This window comes from Anarrhichthys ocellatus, unplaced genomic scaffold, assembly GCF_004355925.1.
Source record: "Anarrhichthys ocellatus isolate YVR2014 unplaced genomic scaffold, GSC_Weel_1.0 scaffold39, whole genome shotgun sequence".
In the NCBI taxonomy this organism is placed as follows: domain Eukaryota; kingdom Metazoa; phylum Chordata; class Actinopteri; order Perciformes; family Anarhichadidae; genus Anarrhichthys; species Anarrhichthys ocellatus.
In genome coordinates this window covers 2,297,076-2,315,454 of record NW_022280069.1, presented here as the reverse complement: position 1 = coordinate 2,315,454, position 18,379 = coordinate 2,297,076, and the positions used below count along the sequence as shown (strand labels likewise).

Below are 18,379 nucleotides of genomic sequence, written 5' to 3'. Positions count from 1 at the left end.
CATGGAGCTGATTCAACGCTGTGATGCTGCTTCTAGTGACGCACATTGTGATTTTCGTGACAACCGCTTTTGCTCTTTCTCCCTCCTCAATTTTCTGTTTTTAATCTCTTCCCTCCTCTACTTACTCCTCTACTTAGGGGGCCTCTGTTGGTGCCCTGTTAGCTAAGTTCCAATCCTAGCTTAGCTTAGCCCGATGCTAATGCAACCTCGCCAGGTTTGACAGCAGGCCTGTTAGTGATAGCACTGGCATGGCCTCACCTGCAGATCATGCAGAGTCATAGAAATAGAATAAGATTAGAACGGACAGTCTCCGGGGGACAAAGGAAAATGGCGATTGTTACTGTCATCAGTAGGGCCCTAAAGTGTGGTCACAGCTCGCCAGGAAGAGGAATACGAGGCAGAAATGAGTGAAAATGGTGGGTCGAAAATAAGGAAGGTGCCTAATTAGCCATGTGCCTCAGTTTGTTGCACGGAGAGTATGTATTTTTTTAACAATGACTGTTAAACCATGGGATATTTTTCGGGATAAGGGTTCATTGGACGAATAAAAACAAGTTCAAAATGCAATCCATAACTTCCCCCAATGGCCTGAACTTGTGCAGGTGACCAATTATGAATCTTTTTAACCTTGTTCCCTTTCATTATTAAAGCTAAATTGATGCATGTGCTTATTCGTGATTATTAGAGTAATAATAATACGTTTTTTTCTATTTTTGTGGCACTGTAAGACATCTTTCACCATTAGCATGAATTCAAGGATACACAGACCGCCATTACCCAACTAATAACAAATAAAAAGAATATAATACAACGGGTGCAACAAATAATTAATACGCCGATACAAAAAAAAAGACATTTTATTAGTGTAGTCATGAGAATATAATGTACCATAGCAGCATGCGGACAGATGGTGACTCACCCCTGCGAGGTCATTGATCATCAGCCTTAGCGGTGGGAGTGTGTGTGCTGCAGGAAGCCCGGAGAGCAGCACCCCAGTCCTCCGTTAATTGCAGGGGCAGTTAGATTACCCTCTTACACCCCTCACTGGGCCCTAATGCTGGGCATGGGTACCCACTAGCGACCCCATGTGCTCCCTCAGATGCCTCCTTTAACTGACTTTAGATTCATCATTATGCTTCAATATGTGATTAATGAGCCACATTATGCATTCTTCGGAGATTAATGACTGTGTGATTTTGGTCAGCGGTAAACATTGGAGGTGTATTTCCTGTGTAGTTTCAGAGGATCCTCTCTTCAACGATGAATCAAACACACCTTTACAGAGTGGACTGTTTTTCACGAGCTAAGCTTATAAGGGATTGGAGACAGAAGAGAAGAAGAGATGCTACGACTGTACACGCTTCAGATTTTGATGTGGGGAAAACACTCCTCTATGTTTCCTCTCTATTCTTGATCCCTTTGCAGTTCCTGTTGTCTTGTTTTCTTTCAGAACAAAGAATAAGCTGTGGTACTTTGAGTTCGGCACTTCGGAAACCTTTTCGGCCACGTGTAAGAAGCTCCACGACTTTCTGGAGGTTGAGGTAAATCAAACCACATATGTTCTGGTATTCTTTTAGCCCTATAGAAAAGGAAAACGGAAAAAAAACTAAAGTCACGGCTTTTATGTGCTCTGCTATGCGAATCCCTAGCAATCGCACATTCTGTTATTATCATTATAATATTCTGATAAAAACCATATGCACATAGATGCAGATAAGTTCTCAGCCAAGAATAATGGTGTTTGTTAAAACATGTTCTGGTCAGCCCTTGTTCCTTAAATGGCACACATTTGTACTAGTTTCAAATTCACCGAGACAGAGTGTTGATGTGTGAAGGCTATCTGTGCACCTCCCCACCCGCCTCTCACTGAACATCAGTTCAACATGCAGGTAATTAGCCCTACACGACCCTGCTGTGTGTGATATTGAGTGATAATGAAGACGGTGTCTCTACAATTCATCTTCCCCCTTCTCACAGCTATCCACAGAGTGCCGAGGTCATCATTAATTAGTGCTTGATAAGTACCCACAGTACTGGAGGAGGTAGGAAGATCCATACTGGTATAAAATCTACTATTTAGAGTATTACTGGCCTTTGTCAGCTTAATCAGATCAAATTGACAAGAGGAATTGTGGTATTACATAAAGACTCAGGTTAAGCCACCAAATAAAGGTGCAGGCTCAGGTTGAGATGGAAAGAGAGGACTCAGTCTAATCCTGAGTCTGCATATCACCTAAGAGACAGATTCAGGTTTAGGCTCAGCCAGAGAGGAATAATCAGACTGAGAGAGAGTAGGGCTTGAACAGAGATGCAGGGTCAGAATCAGACGGAGAAACAAGTAAATGTTCAGAAAGACAGATATAAGTTTAGGCTTGGACAGAAATACAGATTTAGGTTCAGGCTCAGTCAGAAATACATATTTAGGCTCAGGCTTAAAGAGAAAAACAGATTTAGGTTCAGGTTCAAACTGCATTAAACAAACTTATTTTCTGACATTTTACTCTGCAGAAGGTATTTTTAATAGGAACTCGGGATAGTGGCTGTCGAATCAGGTCCGGACCTTGTTCGTAGTTGCCCTTTCACACAAGATGCACAGAACAGGCTTTTGTCTATGTCAGGCGCTTTCTCACCTGGTGAAAAGTCTCTGTTTGGTTTGGGCGTGGCTCCTGGGCTGAGAGTGCTGGATGTAGGACATGACAAAAAAATTCTGCAGCTAGAGTTCGTAATTTGGTCATAAACAACCAAGTCTCTTTTCTACTTAAAGACTAGGTAGCATTTGAATAAGTGCTGGCATCCGACTTCAACCTTCGTGCCTAATAAGTCACTTTGGATTTTTGTGTTTTACCTCTCCTACTTTCTCCTTTCTAAAAGTGTGATGGTGTTACGTTGGACCTCAGCAGCATCTCCTTGGAAGGCATTGCCATTCTCAACATTCCCAGCATGCACGGCGGCTCCAACCTTTGGGGTGAGAGCAAGAAGAGGAGGGGTAACCGCAAGGGGGGCAAAAAGGGCCAAGACAAGAGGACACCAGTGCTCGACCCCAAGGAGCTCACGTTTGCAGTTCAAGGTAGCTTTGACAGCATAAGAGTGAATACATTTATGACTGTTGTCCATTGGTATTAATCCAGCTGTCACTGCAGAAAAAAAGCCAATTTGAGCATATAGCCAACCCAAAAACCCCAAAAGAGATATAACATAATGGAAAATACCATTACGAATTATGTTTTTAGCCACGCTAGCTGCATGGGTCTTGGGATGGCAATGTTGGCTTTTTACTTATTTATATTCAATACCTACCGTACGGAGTGCCATGAAATCTTTTGAACATTCATGGTGCCCAGAGGATAAACCCTGATGACTTCTGAGCTAAAGCTAAACTCACCTACATGGTAAACCAAGTTAACGTTGTCATTATGACGTTGCCATGCTGACGTTAGCATTTAGCTCAAAGGTCAGGCCTCACGAAGCCGCCAGTACGCCTGTAAACTCTTCACCTTCTTTTAAACACAAAACCTTTTTAAAGATGTGTGTTTAAAAGGCAGAAAGTTCAACACACAGGGAGGTAATTGGCAAATCCGCACTTTCAAAGCCCTGCATCTGCTGTAGATCATTGTTTGTTTGTGTTATTGGATAATGCCGAACGTCAAATAGTGTAGCGAGGCTCTTTCGCCTGAAGCCCACATCAGGCAGTCTGTGTCCTTGCTCCTATCAGACAGATCAAAGCCTAAACTTTCGACCAAACTTTTCCAGAGTGCATGAATATTTCACCGATGACAAGGTGAATCATAGCTAGCAGGTTTTGTTTGCAAAGAAGAGGTACAATCATGTCACTGTTTGGAACTGTCACTTGTGTATTAATGGTTTGTGTAGGCTCCAGTGGACAGGCTCAGTTAATAGGAGCGGACTGAGTGGGGGGTGTTAGGCATTCCCCTGAATCCATTTACGTCAAAAGGAAGCCCGTCAATGGGAATATATGAATGAACGAAGCAGAAGGAGTCAGCTGCTCTGTGATAACTGTTGAAATGGTGTGAGCCACTTGAAGGGCATATTATAAAAAGGAAGAAATATCCAGAATCGTTGTAGAAGAAGTATTCCAATCCAGTATGTAAAGGTACTAATATCACCATGCAAAAAACAACTATTAGCAGTACACAAGTATTGAAAGTATGGTAATACTAGTCAAAAGGAGTAGAGATTCATTTTGAGCTTGCTATGGAATTCATCACAGGCTTTCATGGTCCCCAGAGGACTTATCCTGGTAACGTTGGTGCCCCTGGCATTTCCTCTAGCCTCGGGGGTTGATGCCCAAACGTAACCATTTATTTCCCATCATGTCTAACTCCTGTCCGCTCAGTTGATGAGTTTTAGGTTTCATGGTGAGAAGGTGTTTTTTTACTCGGGGATGAAGTGGATGTCCAGTGTGCGGTCTGAAACATGGCGAGTCAGTGGGGATTTCCAGACATGGCTGCTCGTGATCCTTTTGAGACTTCACTGGTCACAACATGTCTAGTGATCTAGTTTTTCCTGATGAGATTCCCTTTTTTTGTTTCCTTTGGATTTCAGAAGCTGTTGCACCTTCAAAGTAAACGCTTGTTAGAATCTGTCAATATATGGATAATTAGTCCCTAATATATATTAGCAGCATTTAATGTACCTGTACCTGATGAAAGAAAAGGTGTTCTGTGTTGTAAAGTACTGTTAATTACAGCAGGGCCGGTGAGGCAGTTTAAGAAAGTGGAAAAAATATATATTATCAACCAAAACAAAACAGACTATCTTTTTACAAGTGCTGCTGCATGCTGGGATGCTTGTAACTTCCCACATGGGAGTGTTAGGTGAAGGTGCAGTGTGGCCCAGACTGTGAGGGTGATAGTTGATCAATTCAAAGCTCAACTTTGCTACAATGAACACTCCATTAATCCCTGAATAAAAATCAATCCGCGGGAATTAAAAAACGAAAAGGGGGCTACTGTCTGTACCTGGAAAGGCACTTAGTGTGAGCGGGGAGTGTGTATTCGTGTGCCACTACGTCTCTGTATGTTTGGGCCTGCTTATTGATGTGTGTGTGTGTGTGTGTGTGTGTGTGTGAATGGATGCCCTTGTGGAAGGTGCCCTCAAGGTGAGCCGCCTTACTTGTCAGATCAAGAGAACGACGTATTTAGAGGTAAACACAGGAGTGCATTAGCCCAGAGGGGGCACCGCCGAGCACGATGCACGGATCAAACTGTTGGCTGGGATTATTTTGTGTCTGTTTGTGTGTGTGTGTGCGTGTGTGTGTGTGTGTGTGTGTGTGTGTGTATGGGTGGGTGGGTGGAGGGTGGCTGCAGGATAAAAAAAAACCTGACCTTTCGGGAGCTGTTAAATCGTCCCGCTGGTGACGCCAGGAGACAAGCCCCTCAGGTGGAAGGGAATGGCTGCGGAGTGAATTATTTAGAATGGGACTGAGGTTTTTGCAGGGGAAGGGGTAGAAGGGAGGGGGTCCATGCGTGGGTGGAGGGGCTGATGCTTGGGACTGATGCCCCACGACAAGCCCCATGAAGCTTTCACTGGAGGATTGGCCTCCGCACGCCCTCCTCCTCCTCGTCCTCGCCGCCATTCCTCTTTAGTTTTACTTTCAGCTGATCGGCTGCTGGTCCTGCTCTGCTCCCTCCCTGCTGCTCCTGTGTCACTGTGCAGCCACCGGCCTCGACAGTTAGTTGTATGACAGTGACAAGGACGCCGTTTCTTATCCCACACTCTTGACGGGAAGACGTGACTGCCGAGATTAAAGCCACGGCGCTGCTTTTGTGAATCTCCCACATGGGCTCTCACTCACATGACTCTCTCTCTTACTCTGCGTTGTCACCTTCACTGCCTGTTTGTTTATCGCAGTCAAATATCGCCTTCAACACTTCACATAATGTTGATTGTAGGTTGGGTAAGGGGGGGGTGTTTGAGTTTATATTTGGCCTCAGGCTGCTTGTGTGTTAATATTTCATCATCCTTGTGTAAACAGTGAGGTGACTCCATTTCTCTCCCAGTCTGTCTCTAGGAAGTAAACATGATGGCTTTCTTCTAAATTTGGCAGAGTCCCCTTTTGATTATTGTTCCAGGTTTCATTCGCAGCTCTAATAAAATAAATAATGGTTGGTGATTCAAAATGAAGAGTCACCAGTAAATCATATGAAATCTGGCTTTCACTTATTGAAATGTGTCTGTAATTTGTTGAGCTAAAATAAGATTTCTTTCCCCATTTATATTTGGTGTCTCAGGTTTTGGTTAAAACAAGACAAACAGGAATAGTTTGACATATTTACAAACGGAGGAGTCAAAATAACAATTTGTTGTTTTTCAGGGGGTTATGTGGACTACTATTTCTTTCTTTTATGTTTATTTTTTGTCTACTTTAGACATGTTTAGTATTGAGCTTTAAAGGTGTTGGTAGGCATATTTTCCCCCTTTGCTTCCAGACTTTATGCTAAGCTAACAGTTCTCACAGTTCTCATACTCTATTTGAGTCCAGGTAGCTCTTACACAAATATTTTTAGACCCAAATATAATAGTTGTATTGTCAGGATTGGTTTAAAAATTCTCAGGTCATCTCGAAATTAATGGTTTTACCCAAAACATGCAGGTCATACATGTGTTGTTGTGTTTTTATTAAACATCTGGTTGAACACACCTGGTTGACCTTGTTTTATTTAGCAGAGAGGCTCTATGGTCTTTCTTGGGAATACTGGATCTTTGTAGCCCGGGGCAATAAGGAATCCTTATCGCCATGGTCCATCACGCGTGTCAGCATGGGCCCATGTGAGTCGTTTGCGTTAACGTGAGAAGTCACAATGGGGGGCTTTAAAGCCCAGTGTCAGCAGGTCAACCTGCTGGGCATGTACACACACTCCTCCACTCCGACCCTGGAAAGCACTGCACTCACAGGATAGGGACGGACGCGTGTCCATCAGCATGGTGACAGCTGAACACCACAGCTCGGCGGCGGCGACAACACCTCACAAGAACAGCAACATTACCCCCGACACTCCTTCAGGAAACCCACGCGGCTCAAGATAAACACGACGGCGATGGAGCGGCGTCGGTGACAGCGAGCTAACTTCGCTCGCACGCACCGAGTGTCTAAAAGTGGGTCTTGGATTTCAATTAGTGTCTGTGTGCTCCCAGCAGCGAGGCAGCAGCTTCTTAATTTGTGGAGGGACGAGTCGATGGAGAGTCGGAGGCAGAGCGGGCCCCTGGAACAGATGGGCCCGGTGTGACACTGGGCTTCCAGCTGGGGCAAAATCAATGCTCATAACTGCAAAACAGAAGAGGAATTAATAATTATAATATCACAAGATTGCTCTGCATTGCCGGTGCAATCTAATTAATAGCTGTTTCGTTTGTAGCTTGTTGTTCTTGTTGCCTTTTCTCTTCTTTCTTTTCCCCCCTGTGAATGTTAAATGTTTCTGAAGTAAGGAACATCACGTCGTCTTTTTATTTGAACCTCACTTTCTTCATGCATTCTCTTCATCCCTCACTCCTCCTCTCCCTCACTGTGGAACTCTGTTTTCAGATATCAACAACATTTATGTAGCATTATGTACCTGTATGAAACCCTGCAAAGCTACCGACATGATTTTACTTTTAAGGCACTCTATTCTTGCTTACAGTAACAAGCGTACTAGAATTTTCTCATTTTTCTAGGTTGTAGATATTAACCCATTTGAGCCTGCAATGGAAATTTGTAATTCTCTTTTGTGGAAGTGATCTCTGGGTTTTCCTCAGCACAAATCTGGAGAAAATTCAAAAATTGGCCAAACCATTTGGCTGAAAATTTAGTTTTTATCATTCTATATCTATTCTTTGGGCACATGGGGCTACTTTCTGCTACTGCAATTATATTTTTGGAAGAAATAGTACTCCTATGCCCCCTAAAGGAGCACAATTTGGTATATTTCAACCTAATATCAAGGATTATATGTGAAATTAAAACCTGACTTTGACTAGGGACAGAAGTGTATTTTTCATTTGATGTAAAAATATCAAAGTAGTTCTGTTAGATACTTGCCCAAACTTTGTCCTCACCAGATTTCAAGACTTTCAATCAATCAGAACAAATGTTGTGGCGTTTTTCCTTTTCATATTTTGGCCACAACAGCAGCCGTTACGTAACCACAGCTAGTTCTCGAGTTTTGCCTCCATGACCGCTGCAGGTCTGGTTCATCTGACTTCACGTTTATTTACAGATCTGTTCCTTTGTGTCTTAGAGCTGTCTGACCAGCTGCTGGAGGTGGTGGGGCTGGAAGGAGCCATGGAGATGGGTCAGATCTACACCGGCCTGAAGAGCGCTGGGAGGCGCCTGGCACAGTGCTCCTCCGTCACCATCAGGTCAGCGTTCAGCTGGACCGCGACTCACTTATTCAGTCATGATTGGTTGTCTTTCTTGTTGGCATCTTTGCTAGAATTTGTTAGCATTAGGTAACAATCAACAATCCTTTGGCCCGGAGTCTGTTTAATAATAATAATAATAAAGGCTATTTAAAGTTATTTTTGAACAAAGTGAAGAAACAAGAGAATTAATAAAAACAAATGCAATTATCTCGATTGATTGTCTTACATATTTAGGCATTGAAATATTAGACGGCATTGGACTACCTGTTAGCTGAACATTAAGTTACCTGGTGCAACACTTTAAGAATTTAGGTTTTTATTATTTTTCACAAAGTTTAATTGTTTTCTTCACTGGCAGAACAAGTAAATCCCTCCCCATGCAGATTGATGGGGAGCCTTGGATGCAGACTCCCTGCACGGTAAGTCATTAAAGGTTTCTAGCATCTTTGACGACACCCATCTTCCATGTTGTGCGTCGTCACAAGTCAAGTGTGATCGTTACACTTGTAGCCACGTGTAGTGTCGATGTGGGGGTGTACTGAGTATACTTCACTAGCAGCAAAAATACTAGTTTTTCAGCTGGTATTTATTCCATCAGAATTATTGCAATAGCAGCAAAATTGTGCCGTTTCAAATGTAATTTGTTTCATAGGTGAAGTTTAGTGACCTCAGGTGAAGTTAATTATTTTATTACTATTTTTTTTTTAACCTCAGCAGAAGACTAATCAGCCAGAATAACTGACATCACCTGTGTGGCCTCCAGCAAAGAACCTTTACAGACATGACAATCACTTCAGAGTTTTTAATATACGTCTTATGATTTAAAGGCTTGATGTTAACTTACATGACTTTAGTTCTATGGGGCAATGCACTATAATTGACTATATTGTTTTGATGTTAATGCTGGATTTTGCTCACATTCAGGAGCAGTTTTATAGTAAGACGGATGCGATAAACTTGGCATCTGGTGCCGTATCTGTTCTTTCCATTTGTCCCATAGATCATTGCTTCGTGCAGTAATTTATCACAAATATGTTATGATGCAAGTCTTCCTTCTCCTAATTTGCTTACCGTCTGCGTCTCAAACATGTGCTCCGACGAGTGTTTGCCCTCCGTCCAAGTTGTTCATTTTTCGAAAATGAAATTCCTCAGTTTTAGTTGATTAGGGTTGTGTTTAGTTTTAATTACAGCACCGCTGCAGATGAAGTGCTGCTGAGATTTACATATGGATTGCTCAGGCAAAGCTAAAGAAAAACAGTGCATGACAAAACGAGTAGCCTGTAAGTGCTCTTGTGTCTGCTGGCACAACTCCACGCAGCAAAGTTAGGATCTGACGATCCATAATTGTGCTGCAATGATTTCCACGGCGAGTTATTCATTGTCGGAGCTGAATTTGAATCAGTCGACCTCTTAAATCCATATAAAAACACCACAGTTCAAATGGGATGTTAACCCACTAATTATTAACAACAACAACTATGCAAATGTGTCTCGGTTCCTTGGCGTGCATAACATTTTCAACACCGTTCAACCGTTTGCATTTCGAAGTGACACATGACATGTATCACTGTCTCTTTGATAACTGGGTCTTAAGAACCTGCTGCAAACTGAAATTCTGGTTTAAAAAAAATACTTCAAATATTAAATATAAAACCCACTTAGTTTCCTTAGTTTGGCTGATTTTTGATGGCAAGAGGGAGAGGAATAAATAGATAATTTATTTAATTGTTTTTAATTTCGAAGAGCCGCATTGCTCTGTAACTGGGGCTCTCGTTATATAAATGCTTGATGTTGCATATTTAAAACGGAGCTCGGTTATCCTCCAAATGTATTTCAGGTATTCTTTTAGATCCTCATGTGACCAGTGTTTTCCTTAAAAATGTTATAATTTTTTTGTATTTTGTAATGCACATCAGAGACCTCAAACTCAATCACGTTTAATGATGGCAGAAAGCCGACAAAAGCTGGTAATTACTACTGAGTCAGAGTGCAAGTACAATAAATGGCAGCTTTCCTTTGAAGTGAACGTGGTCCCGTTTAATGCAGATGGTAGCATTTCCTCTCCTCATTACTGCGTTTAGACTCTTAGTGCAACAGTATAATGAACTATGTGCTTGATATGAAAACCCTTGATGGTTGATATTTGTTGTTCCATTGATCTACAATTTCAACCTTCAGCAGAAATGGCATCATTGTTGGGAAACAGGATCTTGTCAGATTTTATACCCATAAAGAACTACTTTATCATAATCCAGCATAATATTTCCATTAATTCAGAGACATGAACCCCAGGGATTCTCAAAGTTTTGTCACATTAAGGACCAAACGGGCCCCATTTGACAAGAACCCTTATGGACCCATTGTTGTGGATGCATGCCTGAAATACGTTCTGTGGGTAGATACCAATGGGTAAAATGAAACGCTTTGTTTGAATTTGGGCGCTTCCACATTGCGTCCTTTCCTTACTGAAGTTTTGTAGCAGAATTGCTGTTACTTTGCTTTGCCACCTTATCATCCTTTACTTCCCCAAAAAACAGTTTTTAAGCTTTTTTAAAAGTAGTTAATTTTTCAGGTGAGAAAGTAACCATTTAGATGCCCAAAGTAATTGAAGGGGCGCGCTAGCTACCTAGCTAGCTACTACCACTAGCTAGCAGACAGACCGACAGAGGTTGGTTTAATGCACTCTTTAGACTCTTTTTGTACCGTAATGCAGCAACTTAATCTCAGCTTCTTCGCTTCTCTCCGACACCAGATTGAGATCGTCCACAAGAACCAGGCCCCCATGCTGATTGGACTGCCGCAATGCCGAAGCTTCTTCTCCTCCGTCATCAGGCGAACGCGCACTGAGGGCAAAGATTGACGGGTTCAAGACCTTTTGAATCCTCACAAGCACCTGTGGGGCAGCGGCCCACAAGTTGATCGTCACTCGGCCCGTTAGTGAAGGGGGGTCTTTGATGCCTGTTGACAGCCCAGAGCAAAGTAGCAAACTGTAGGTTCAGTGTGTATCGCCGGCAGCGTGGAGACGTCACTGAGAAGCCCTTATTTAAAGCGGAACGAGGTGTGTTTAGGACCGGCGCTTCGACCTACAGTGTGTAGAGTAGTTTAGCTCCAAAAATACTGAAGCTATTTCGGGAGGTCCAATTTTCCAATAGTCTGTTTTTATTTTTGCTGTTGTGATCTGTGCCACGTGGAGAAAAAAAAAAACACAGATGAATGTGTTTTTGTGATATGATGTATTTATTTATTTATTCATATTTTGCTGCTATTGATGGTTTTTTAACAGTTTTTGCATTTGCATACCCTATGATGCATGATGGACAGTGAAAGAGGTTGCCGCTGTTGAAGCTGACATATCTGGAGCTTTCAGCTGATCTTTCCCAAGTGTTTGGTACGTTTGCTCAGCATTTCTTCAGCGCTTCACTCGTGAATGGCTTCAAGTAGTGAAAAGACAGAGAATCACTTTTGCTTTCTTTTTAATGGTTCCTGCAAGTCATCCGTGTCATGTTTTGATCTGCTGTGTCGCTGCTCCGTCAGTGGAAAGATTAGGAATGATTATTGATCTTCATGAAAAATGCATGACACTCTTTGTTTTACGTCGCACGAGAGATTTTCCAGACAGTTTTACCAACTGTGTGCACACTTTCTGTCGCATGAGTGACCAAGATCTGTTTTGACACTTGTGGAAATTTATCGTTTTTCTGAATCTACGTCATCAGTGCTGCTCGGTTTAACCATATCATTCTTTATAAGATGGCTGCATTTTTATGAGATCCTGTATTTTTTCTGAACAGGTACTCGGGTACTTTTAAAGTGAAAAACAGTGAAACAGCAGCAGAAAAAAACGTCTCGTGTTCATTCAGATTGTATGTTGATACAGTGACTGTATCGTTGGATATTCACAAGACGCAGTTTGAGTGGTCATTGATTTGCTCTGATGTCTACGGTTGAGTGTTTACAGTCCGCTGCGCATAAAGCGTGCATTGACCATTTACGGTCAAAAAACAAAATGACTATCGACATATATATATGTACGAGCTTGATTTAAAGAAGACATACTGAAAATCAGTCCCATCCAATAATTACAGTTTTCAGAAGCATTTTACAGCCACTGACGCGTGCACATGGCGTCTATAAATGAATTAATAATGCCACTTTGGCAGATTTCCTTTCATTTAAAGTGTTTATTTCATAAAAGTCTCCTCTATACATTCAAATGGCATTATTCTGGATGGTAATGGTAGTGATTCAGTACATTTCTGCATTTAAATAGTATTTATTTATATTCAGTCCCACCAAAGACACATTTTGGGGGATTTCTTAGTGACCTACCAGCGGGACACACACTTGGTAAATGTGTTGTGTTTAACTAAATTGCACTCCTTAGTCTCGAATGTTTGCTTAAAGTGCCATACCCCAGAGGAGACGGATCTGACGAGTCTCCCATCTCTTTGCTTTTTAAGGTGCTGCGTTTGTACAGTGAGGTTGTATTTTTGTACACAGTTTTTATTTATTTTTTCCGCTTACTGCTTTCACTCTAGAACTCACACCATGTTGTTCTGCCTAAAAACAAATTCTGCCTGCCAATGTTGACTGGGAAAAGTGATGATGAAAATATTAATTAAAAAAAATGCTTTTGTTGTTTGACAGAGTGTTGTGGTGTGTTTTGTACGTTGACCTTTGTCCGCCCTGAGCTTACGTAGATGGCTTTGTACCGTTAACGTTTCACGTTGTTAAAGCTGGGGTATGTAACTTTGGAGAATATCCAGAGCCCCGCCCTTCAGGCCTCCCTCCACAACTACTCCACATAAACGTGCATGTGAGAGCGGGGGGGGCTGCAACAGCCAATACCGATGTATTGAGTCTGAGTAAGGAGAATTTCTGAAATGCTTCTGAAATAAATTGCCTACCCTAGCTTTAAGGGTTAGCTTGCTACTTTGCCCAGTTTACCAACATGAACACTGATTCTCACTAGGTGTTACTTTGTGTGCATGATATTCCAACACGTTATTTGCAGCGCTAACAAACTCAGTCCTGTGTTCATGATGCAAATCAGAGAAGGAGAGAGAAAGCTACGGTAATCCCCTAACTGTAGCTAACAAATTACCTGCCTAACAGCAGCTTATGACAGCTAACTCGATATAGCGTAGCTAACAAATTGGCTTTGCAACTGTAGCTCATGATTTAACTTTTTAACTGTAGCTCATGAAAGCTAATTGACCCTTCACTAAGCCCCGCCCCCCACTGCGTCCGTTCAACTGTTAGGGCAATGTTACCATGGAGCCCACGCTGTCAATAACTGTACTGCATGAAGAAATGTTATCTCATTTTCATTAATCAGTTGTGATGATGGAAAATGACTGTAACCTCAGTACATTTCCCAGGGATTTCAATTACAAAAAAAATCAGAATAACAAATTATGTGTTTGAATCATTTTTAATTTAGGACTAAGCAATTGTTAACAATGTTGACTCTATTAGTGCCCACCTATACATATATTTTTTCAATCAAATTACCTGTTACAACATTGTTAGTTGTTACCAAATATGCAAACCCCCTTCAAATAATACTTATGTATGAGTTGCTATATCAATACATACAATTTCCTCTTTTTGGTTATGCAGGATAACCACGGCTTCATCTTTATCTTAAATAAGGTGCCGGAAGTATCAAAAAAGCTCAAACTGGTAGAATAGATACCCGCACACTTAAATCTATGCAGAGAACACTTTATACTCTTTTTGGTTTTTACAATTTGTACCAAATACGTACCAAAAAATAGCAAGATACTGATTTCTTAACAAAAACAAAAGATAATTCAAGGAACCTAGTGTAGGGCCGTATGAGACTGGAGCACCAGCCGTGTCCTTAGACCAAAAGACATCTCTCTGTCCTACTGTGGAGTGGCACTTTGTTTACTGCGTGTCTCGGTGTCAGACGGGTGGACGCCTGCACTTGAACTGCGTTTCTTCGTCCTCGGGGGGGGTTCAGCAGGAGTGACACAGTATATCAGGTCACATCCACTTCACCTGCCTGGTAATGGAACCCTGCGTGGATCCAAGATGGCATCAGCGTGACCACTGCTGACTTCCGATATGTCCGACTTTCAGTCAAGTGCTTAATGCAATGGTAAAGTTCCCTGCCGTGGGTTTATCCTAGATCTGTCCTGCACCAGTATGAGGGGAAACCGGTGTTGATTGTTGTACTGTAGAAACACATCGTTATAAATCACAACTTAGCCACTACAGTTACAAAACAAATCAAGCTTCTTCCTGGCTGTAATAGGAAACGTAACTTTACAATCTGCCCATTTACTTTCCTCCATTAGACGTGCCATCAATAAACGTTGTTTTATCTGTTGTGAAATGATACGCTGCTTTAATTTTAATAGAAAGGTCAGGATCAGGTGCCAATTCAGCTTGGAATATGGTCAAAATACCACAATACTTTACTTTGAAGAACAAATGCCCCTTTAGAACTTTATTGTGGAATAAAATAATATGGTAGTTAGAATTTGTTACCTGCTGAACAGTGGAGATTTTAAAAAGCAAAAGTCAAGAGACATTAAATAAAGTTGTTTTTTTTATATTTTGCCCTGTTAATCTCTCTCCTAAAACCTGCTCACTATAAGATAACGTTTGATAAAGCGCAGACGTATCAAAATGTTGATAGTCACACTTTATATTATTATAATTTTGAGCTGTGGAAATTTCTTAAAGCCACGAAAAAAGCCATTTTATTTATGTAGCCCAACACAACACAGTGTCAAAGGGCTTTACCTGTAACACCGACAACAAATGACAGAACAAAAATCTCATTTTAAGACTTATTGACAGTTTCAAACCGGACATACACACTCACCAGGGTTGGGAACTTCACTCAAGTACAGTATATAAGGACACATTTGAGGTACGTGTACATTTTTACGAGTATTTCCATTTACTTATACTTGTACTCCACTAGATTTCAGTATTTAAAAAATGTAATCAGTTACTTCAGATTCAGATTATTATTCAAAATATACTCAACAAATAATGTATTCTTATGGATTAAGATGTATTGATCCCTGAGAACATTTACAAGCTACCCAGTCAAATGAAGTATGTGAAGTAGTTCAAATTAGCTCCACATTTATATTAATGCATTGATTATTATAAACCAATTCATATTCTGAAATTGGCCATTCCGCATTACTTTTACTTTTTGCACTTTCAGTATATTTTGATGTTTTTACTCCAGTGAAATTTAGAATGCATGACACTCTCACACACTTTGTAAGGTCAGAAAGGAGCAAGGTAAGTCAGAATGACAACATTAAGTGAGTAAAGTTCATTATTTATTAGCGAGCCAGTTTTGTCTTAAAGACTAGCAAAGGGTAAGCAAGATAATTCTGCCTCCTCTTTCAGTATTTTACTTTTCTGCATTCACCGTAACGTTATGTGAATAACTGCATCATTGCAACTAAACCAGGAAGCTATAGATAAATGGCATGATGAGAACGTTCAGCACTACACCAGCTTCAGACTTTAGGTTAGGACATTTCCCTGCCTCTATATACAGTCTGTGTTCCCTGCTATTCATCGGCCATGTGTGTGTGTGTGTGTGTGGTGTGTGTGTGTGCGCGTGTGCGTTAGTAAGCTGCAGTGTTTCATTTTTGGTGAAGCTGTCCTTAGTTCTGCCCGGTGACCTGAGCTTTACTTCCAGGTCAGTAACTTCTGCGGGTCCCCACAATGTATCCTTTACAGGAGAGCGAAGAGCTGGCGCTTAAAGCAAGTCCCTCTGGAGACTCTTCAAAACACAGTTACCATGGACACAAACTTGACCGGGAAAGGAGTGTGTGTGTGAGAGGGGAGGGTGTGTGTGTGTGTGTGTGTGTATGTGTGTATGTGTGTGCGCGTGTGCGTGCAAGTGCAGTTTGCATGTTTGTAAAAACATGACAAATGATGCTGACGTTTGGTGCATAATTTCTTCTATTAAAATAACTACAGAGTCCAGGCTTTCTTTTTCTGCTGTTTTTTTTTTTACTGTCATACTATCATGTTTCTCCGGTGCTTTACCGCCCGCAGCCGTGCGTGATTGACTGCCAGCAATCTGATCCAGTGAAAGACATTGACAACCAATAGGAAGCGGAGTGCGGCTTGTTTCCATGGGAGGCCCCGGGAGGCGATGCCAAGCCGCTAGAAAGCAACACAGTGAGCGGCGCGGAGAGAAGCGCAGGCAGCAGCGGGACTGTGAGGATCGTTCAGCCGCTCCGTGGCACTCCGCGCGCGGATGAAAAGCGAGGTCTCTGGGTAAGTTGCATGGTAGTTGTTGTTTTTTCCACACACTTCCTTTGCTTCATAAGTTTATTCTATCGTGTAAAACATTTCGGCGCGCCCTGCAGCCCAGCTCGTCGCCTCGTTTACGCACGAAATTTGCAGCTTGTCAACTTAACTTTACAGCATCGCCGGAGGTGTTGTCGGTCATTTCCCGTCTTAAAATCGCCGGCAAGAGGTGCCTGAACTGAACTGTGCCTTAAGAATGAGACGTTCATTCATGTCCTCTTTCTTTCTGCTTTCCATCCATCTCGGTTCTTTTGAAGGGGGACCGGACTGGAGACTCTGGGGACTCTGCAGATCGCTCGTCAATTAAAAGCCACAGCGGCGCAGAATGGATAGATTTCACGACCAGCAAGTGCCTTACTGTAACTCCAAAGTGAGTTGACCAAAAAAAAACAAGAAACTTGGGAACAAATGCAGACCTCTCACATCATCTTTAATATCTTTTCTTGTTCCAAACGTCTGTTCTTCTCTCTAATACTTTTCTATTGGTTCTGATCTCATCTCTGTCTTTCTTCCTGCTGCTGCCAAGACTCATTTCTCCCTCAGGGACCATTTAAGTTTCATCTAATAATCAAAGATCAACCGCTAAACAAGGTGCCCACTACTATACACACCGCGTTATTGGTCATGCACCGTGTTACAACTTGCTAATTATATCTGACGAGGTCTCTTTGCATGGCTTTGGAAGTGTGTGTGTGTGTGTGTGTGTGTGTGTGAGGCATCAAATGAGTGGCTCATTGAGGCTCTATCAGTTCCACGTGCACTGCAGCCAACAACAGAATCACTGCTCCAATGATGGAAAAGAATAAATTGATTTGTGTCTCCTATTTTGTTGTTGTTTTGTTGCAGAAGCCACTAGGAAATACAACGAGCTGCGAGAGGCCAGCAAATGACAGAAAGAGAAAATTCATTAAGTCCGACCTGGCTCTGGACACCGAAGGTAGGCAGAGGGAGAAGTTAATTTCACGGCTCCTAAACATTTAGCAAAATTCAATTGGTTTGTGGCCACCTGCGCTGCTAACTACAGAATCTCAATTACAACACAGCGGCCTGTGATGATTCTCACAAGCCTCTGTCAGTGGTCAGAGACACAAATTGACTTGTTATTAGCTGCACACGTGCCCACTGAGCTCCAAAAGGGCTCTGACGGCAGATCAGTCCGCGGTAATGAAGTCGGTCGTTTCTGATGCTCCTCCAGGGCTTTGATTGTTTTTTTTGGTTTTTTTTTAATGCCTTCAAGCCTTGTTCTCTGCTTCTTCCCTCCAGAGCTCTTCCAGGACCTCAGTCAGCTGCAGGAGACTTGGCTGGCAGAAGGTGAGTATTTTAAATCTCGAGCAAAAAAAAATAAGGAGGAGAGATGGGTTGTGGGGAGGGAAGGGGGGGGGGGAGCTGCCTGGAGTTACAAGCCTAGCGTCGCAGTCCAATTAAAAGCCTGTGTGGAAGAGGCACCTTGTGTGTCATGCATACATTAGAGACTGTGAGCGAGGGGTCTTGAGGGAGACAGAGGAGGCTCTACCCAGAGAGTGTCATCACAAATTACCAGGAGAAGGCTCTCCGACGCTCACTGTCTCTTCTGCTTTTGGCAGGAGCTAACGCGCTGCACGCCAGCCGCCGCCTCCACCACCTCCACCTCCACCAGAGCTCTGCTGGAGCCTACCAGCTCTCTCTCTCTTTCACTGTCTCATCTGCTCTCCCTCCC

The 18,379-nt window shown here is 42.3% G+C and overlaps 2 protein-coding genes across 7 annotated transcripts in view; both read left to right on the top strand.

Annotated features, from left to right (window-relative positions):
- The window catches only part of dgkb (diacylglycerol kinase, beta), a 64,550-nt gene extending 52,965 nt beyond the window's left edge, over positions 1-11,585 (top strand). For both annotated transcript variants that reach the window (XM_031867531.1, XM_031867530.1), the window contains 5 exons: positions 1,451-1,541; positions 2,872-3,067; positions 8,238-8,358; positions 8,720-8,780; positions 11,114-11,585. In XM_031867531.1, coding sequence (XP_031723391.1) covers positions 1,451-1,541; positions 2,872-3,067; positions 8,238-8,358; positions 8,720-8,780; positions 11,114-11,221 — 577 coding nt within the window. In that variant the 3' untranslated portion in view covers positions 11,222-11,585. The remainder of the gene's footprint in view (positions 1-1,450; positions 1,542-2,871; positions 3,068-8,237; positions 8,359-8,719; positions 8,781-11,113) is intronic.
- A 4,974-nt stretch (positions 11,586-16,559) lies between these two features.
- Positions 16,560-18,379, top strand: part of etv1 (ETS variant transcription factor 1) — a 23,360-nt gene continuing 21,540 nt past the window's right edge. For 2 of the 5 annotated variants that reach the window (XM_031867534.1, XM_031867532.1), the window contains exons 1-2: positions 16,669-17,620; positions 17,947-17,994. In XM_031867534.1, the coding sequence (XP_031723394.1) occupies positions 17,473-17,620; positions 17,947-17,994 (196 nt within the window). In that variant the 5' untranslated portion in view covers positions 16,669-17,472. The other 3 variants (XM_031867535.1, XM_031867536.1, XM_031867533.1) reach the window with 3 other exon arrangements.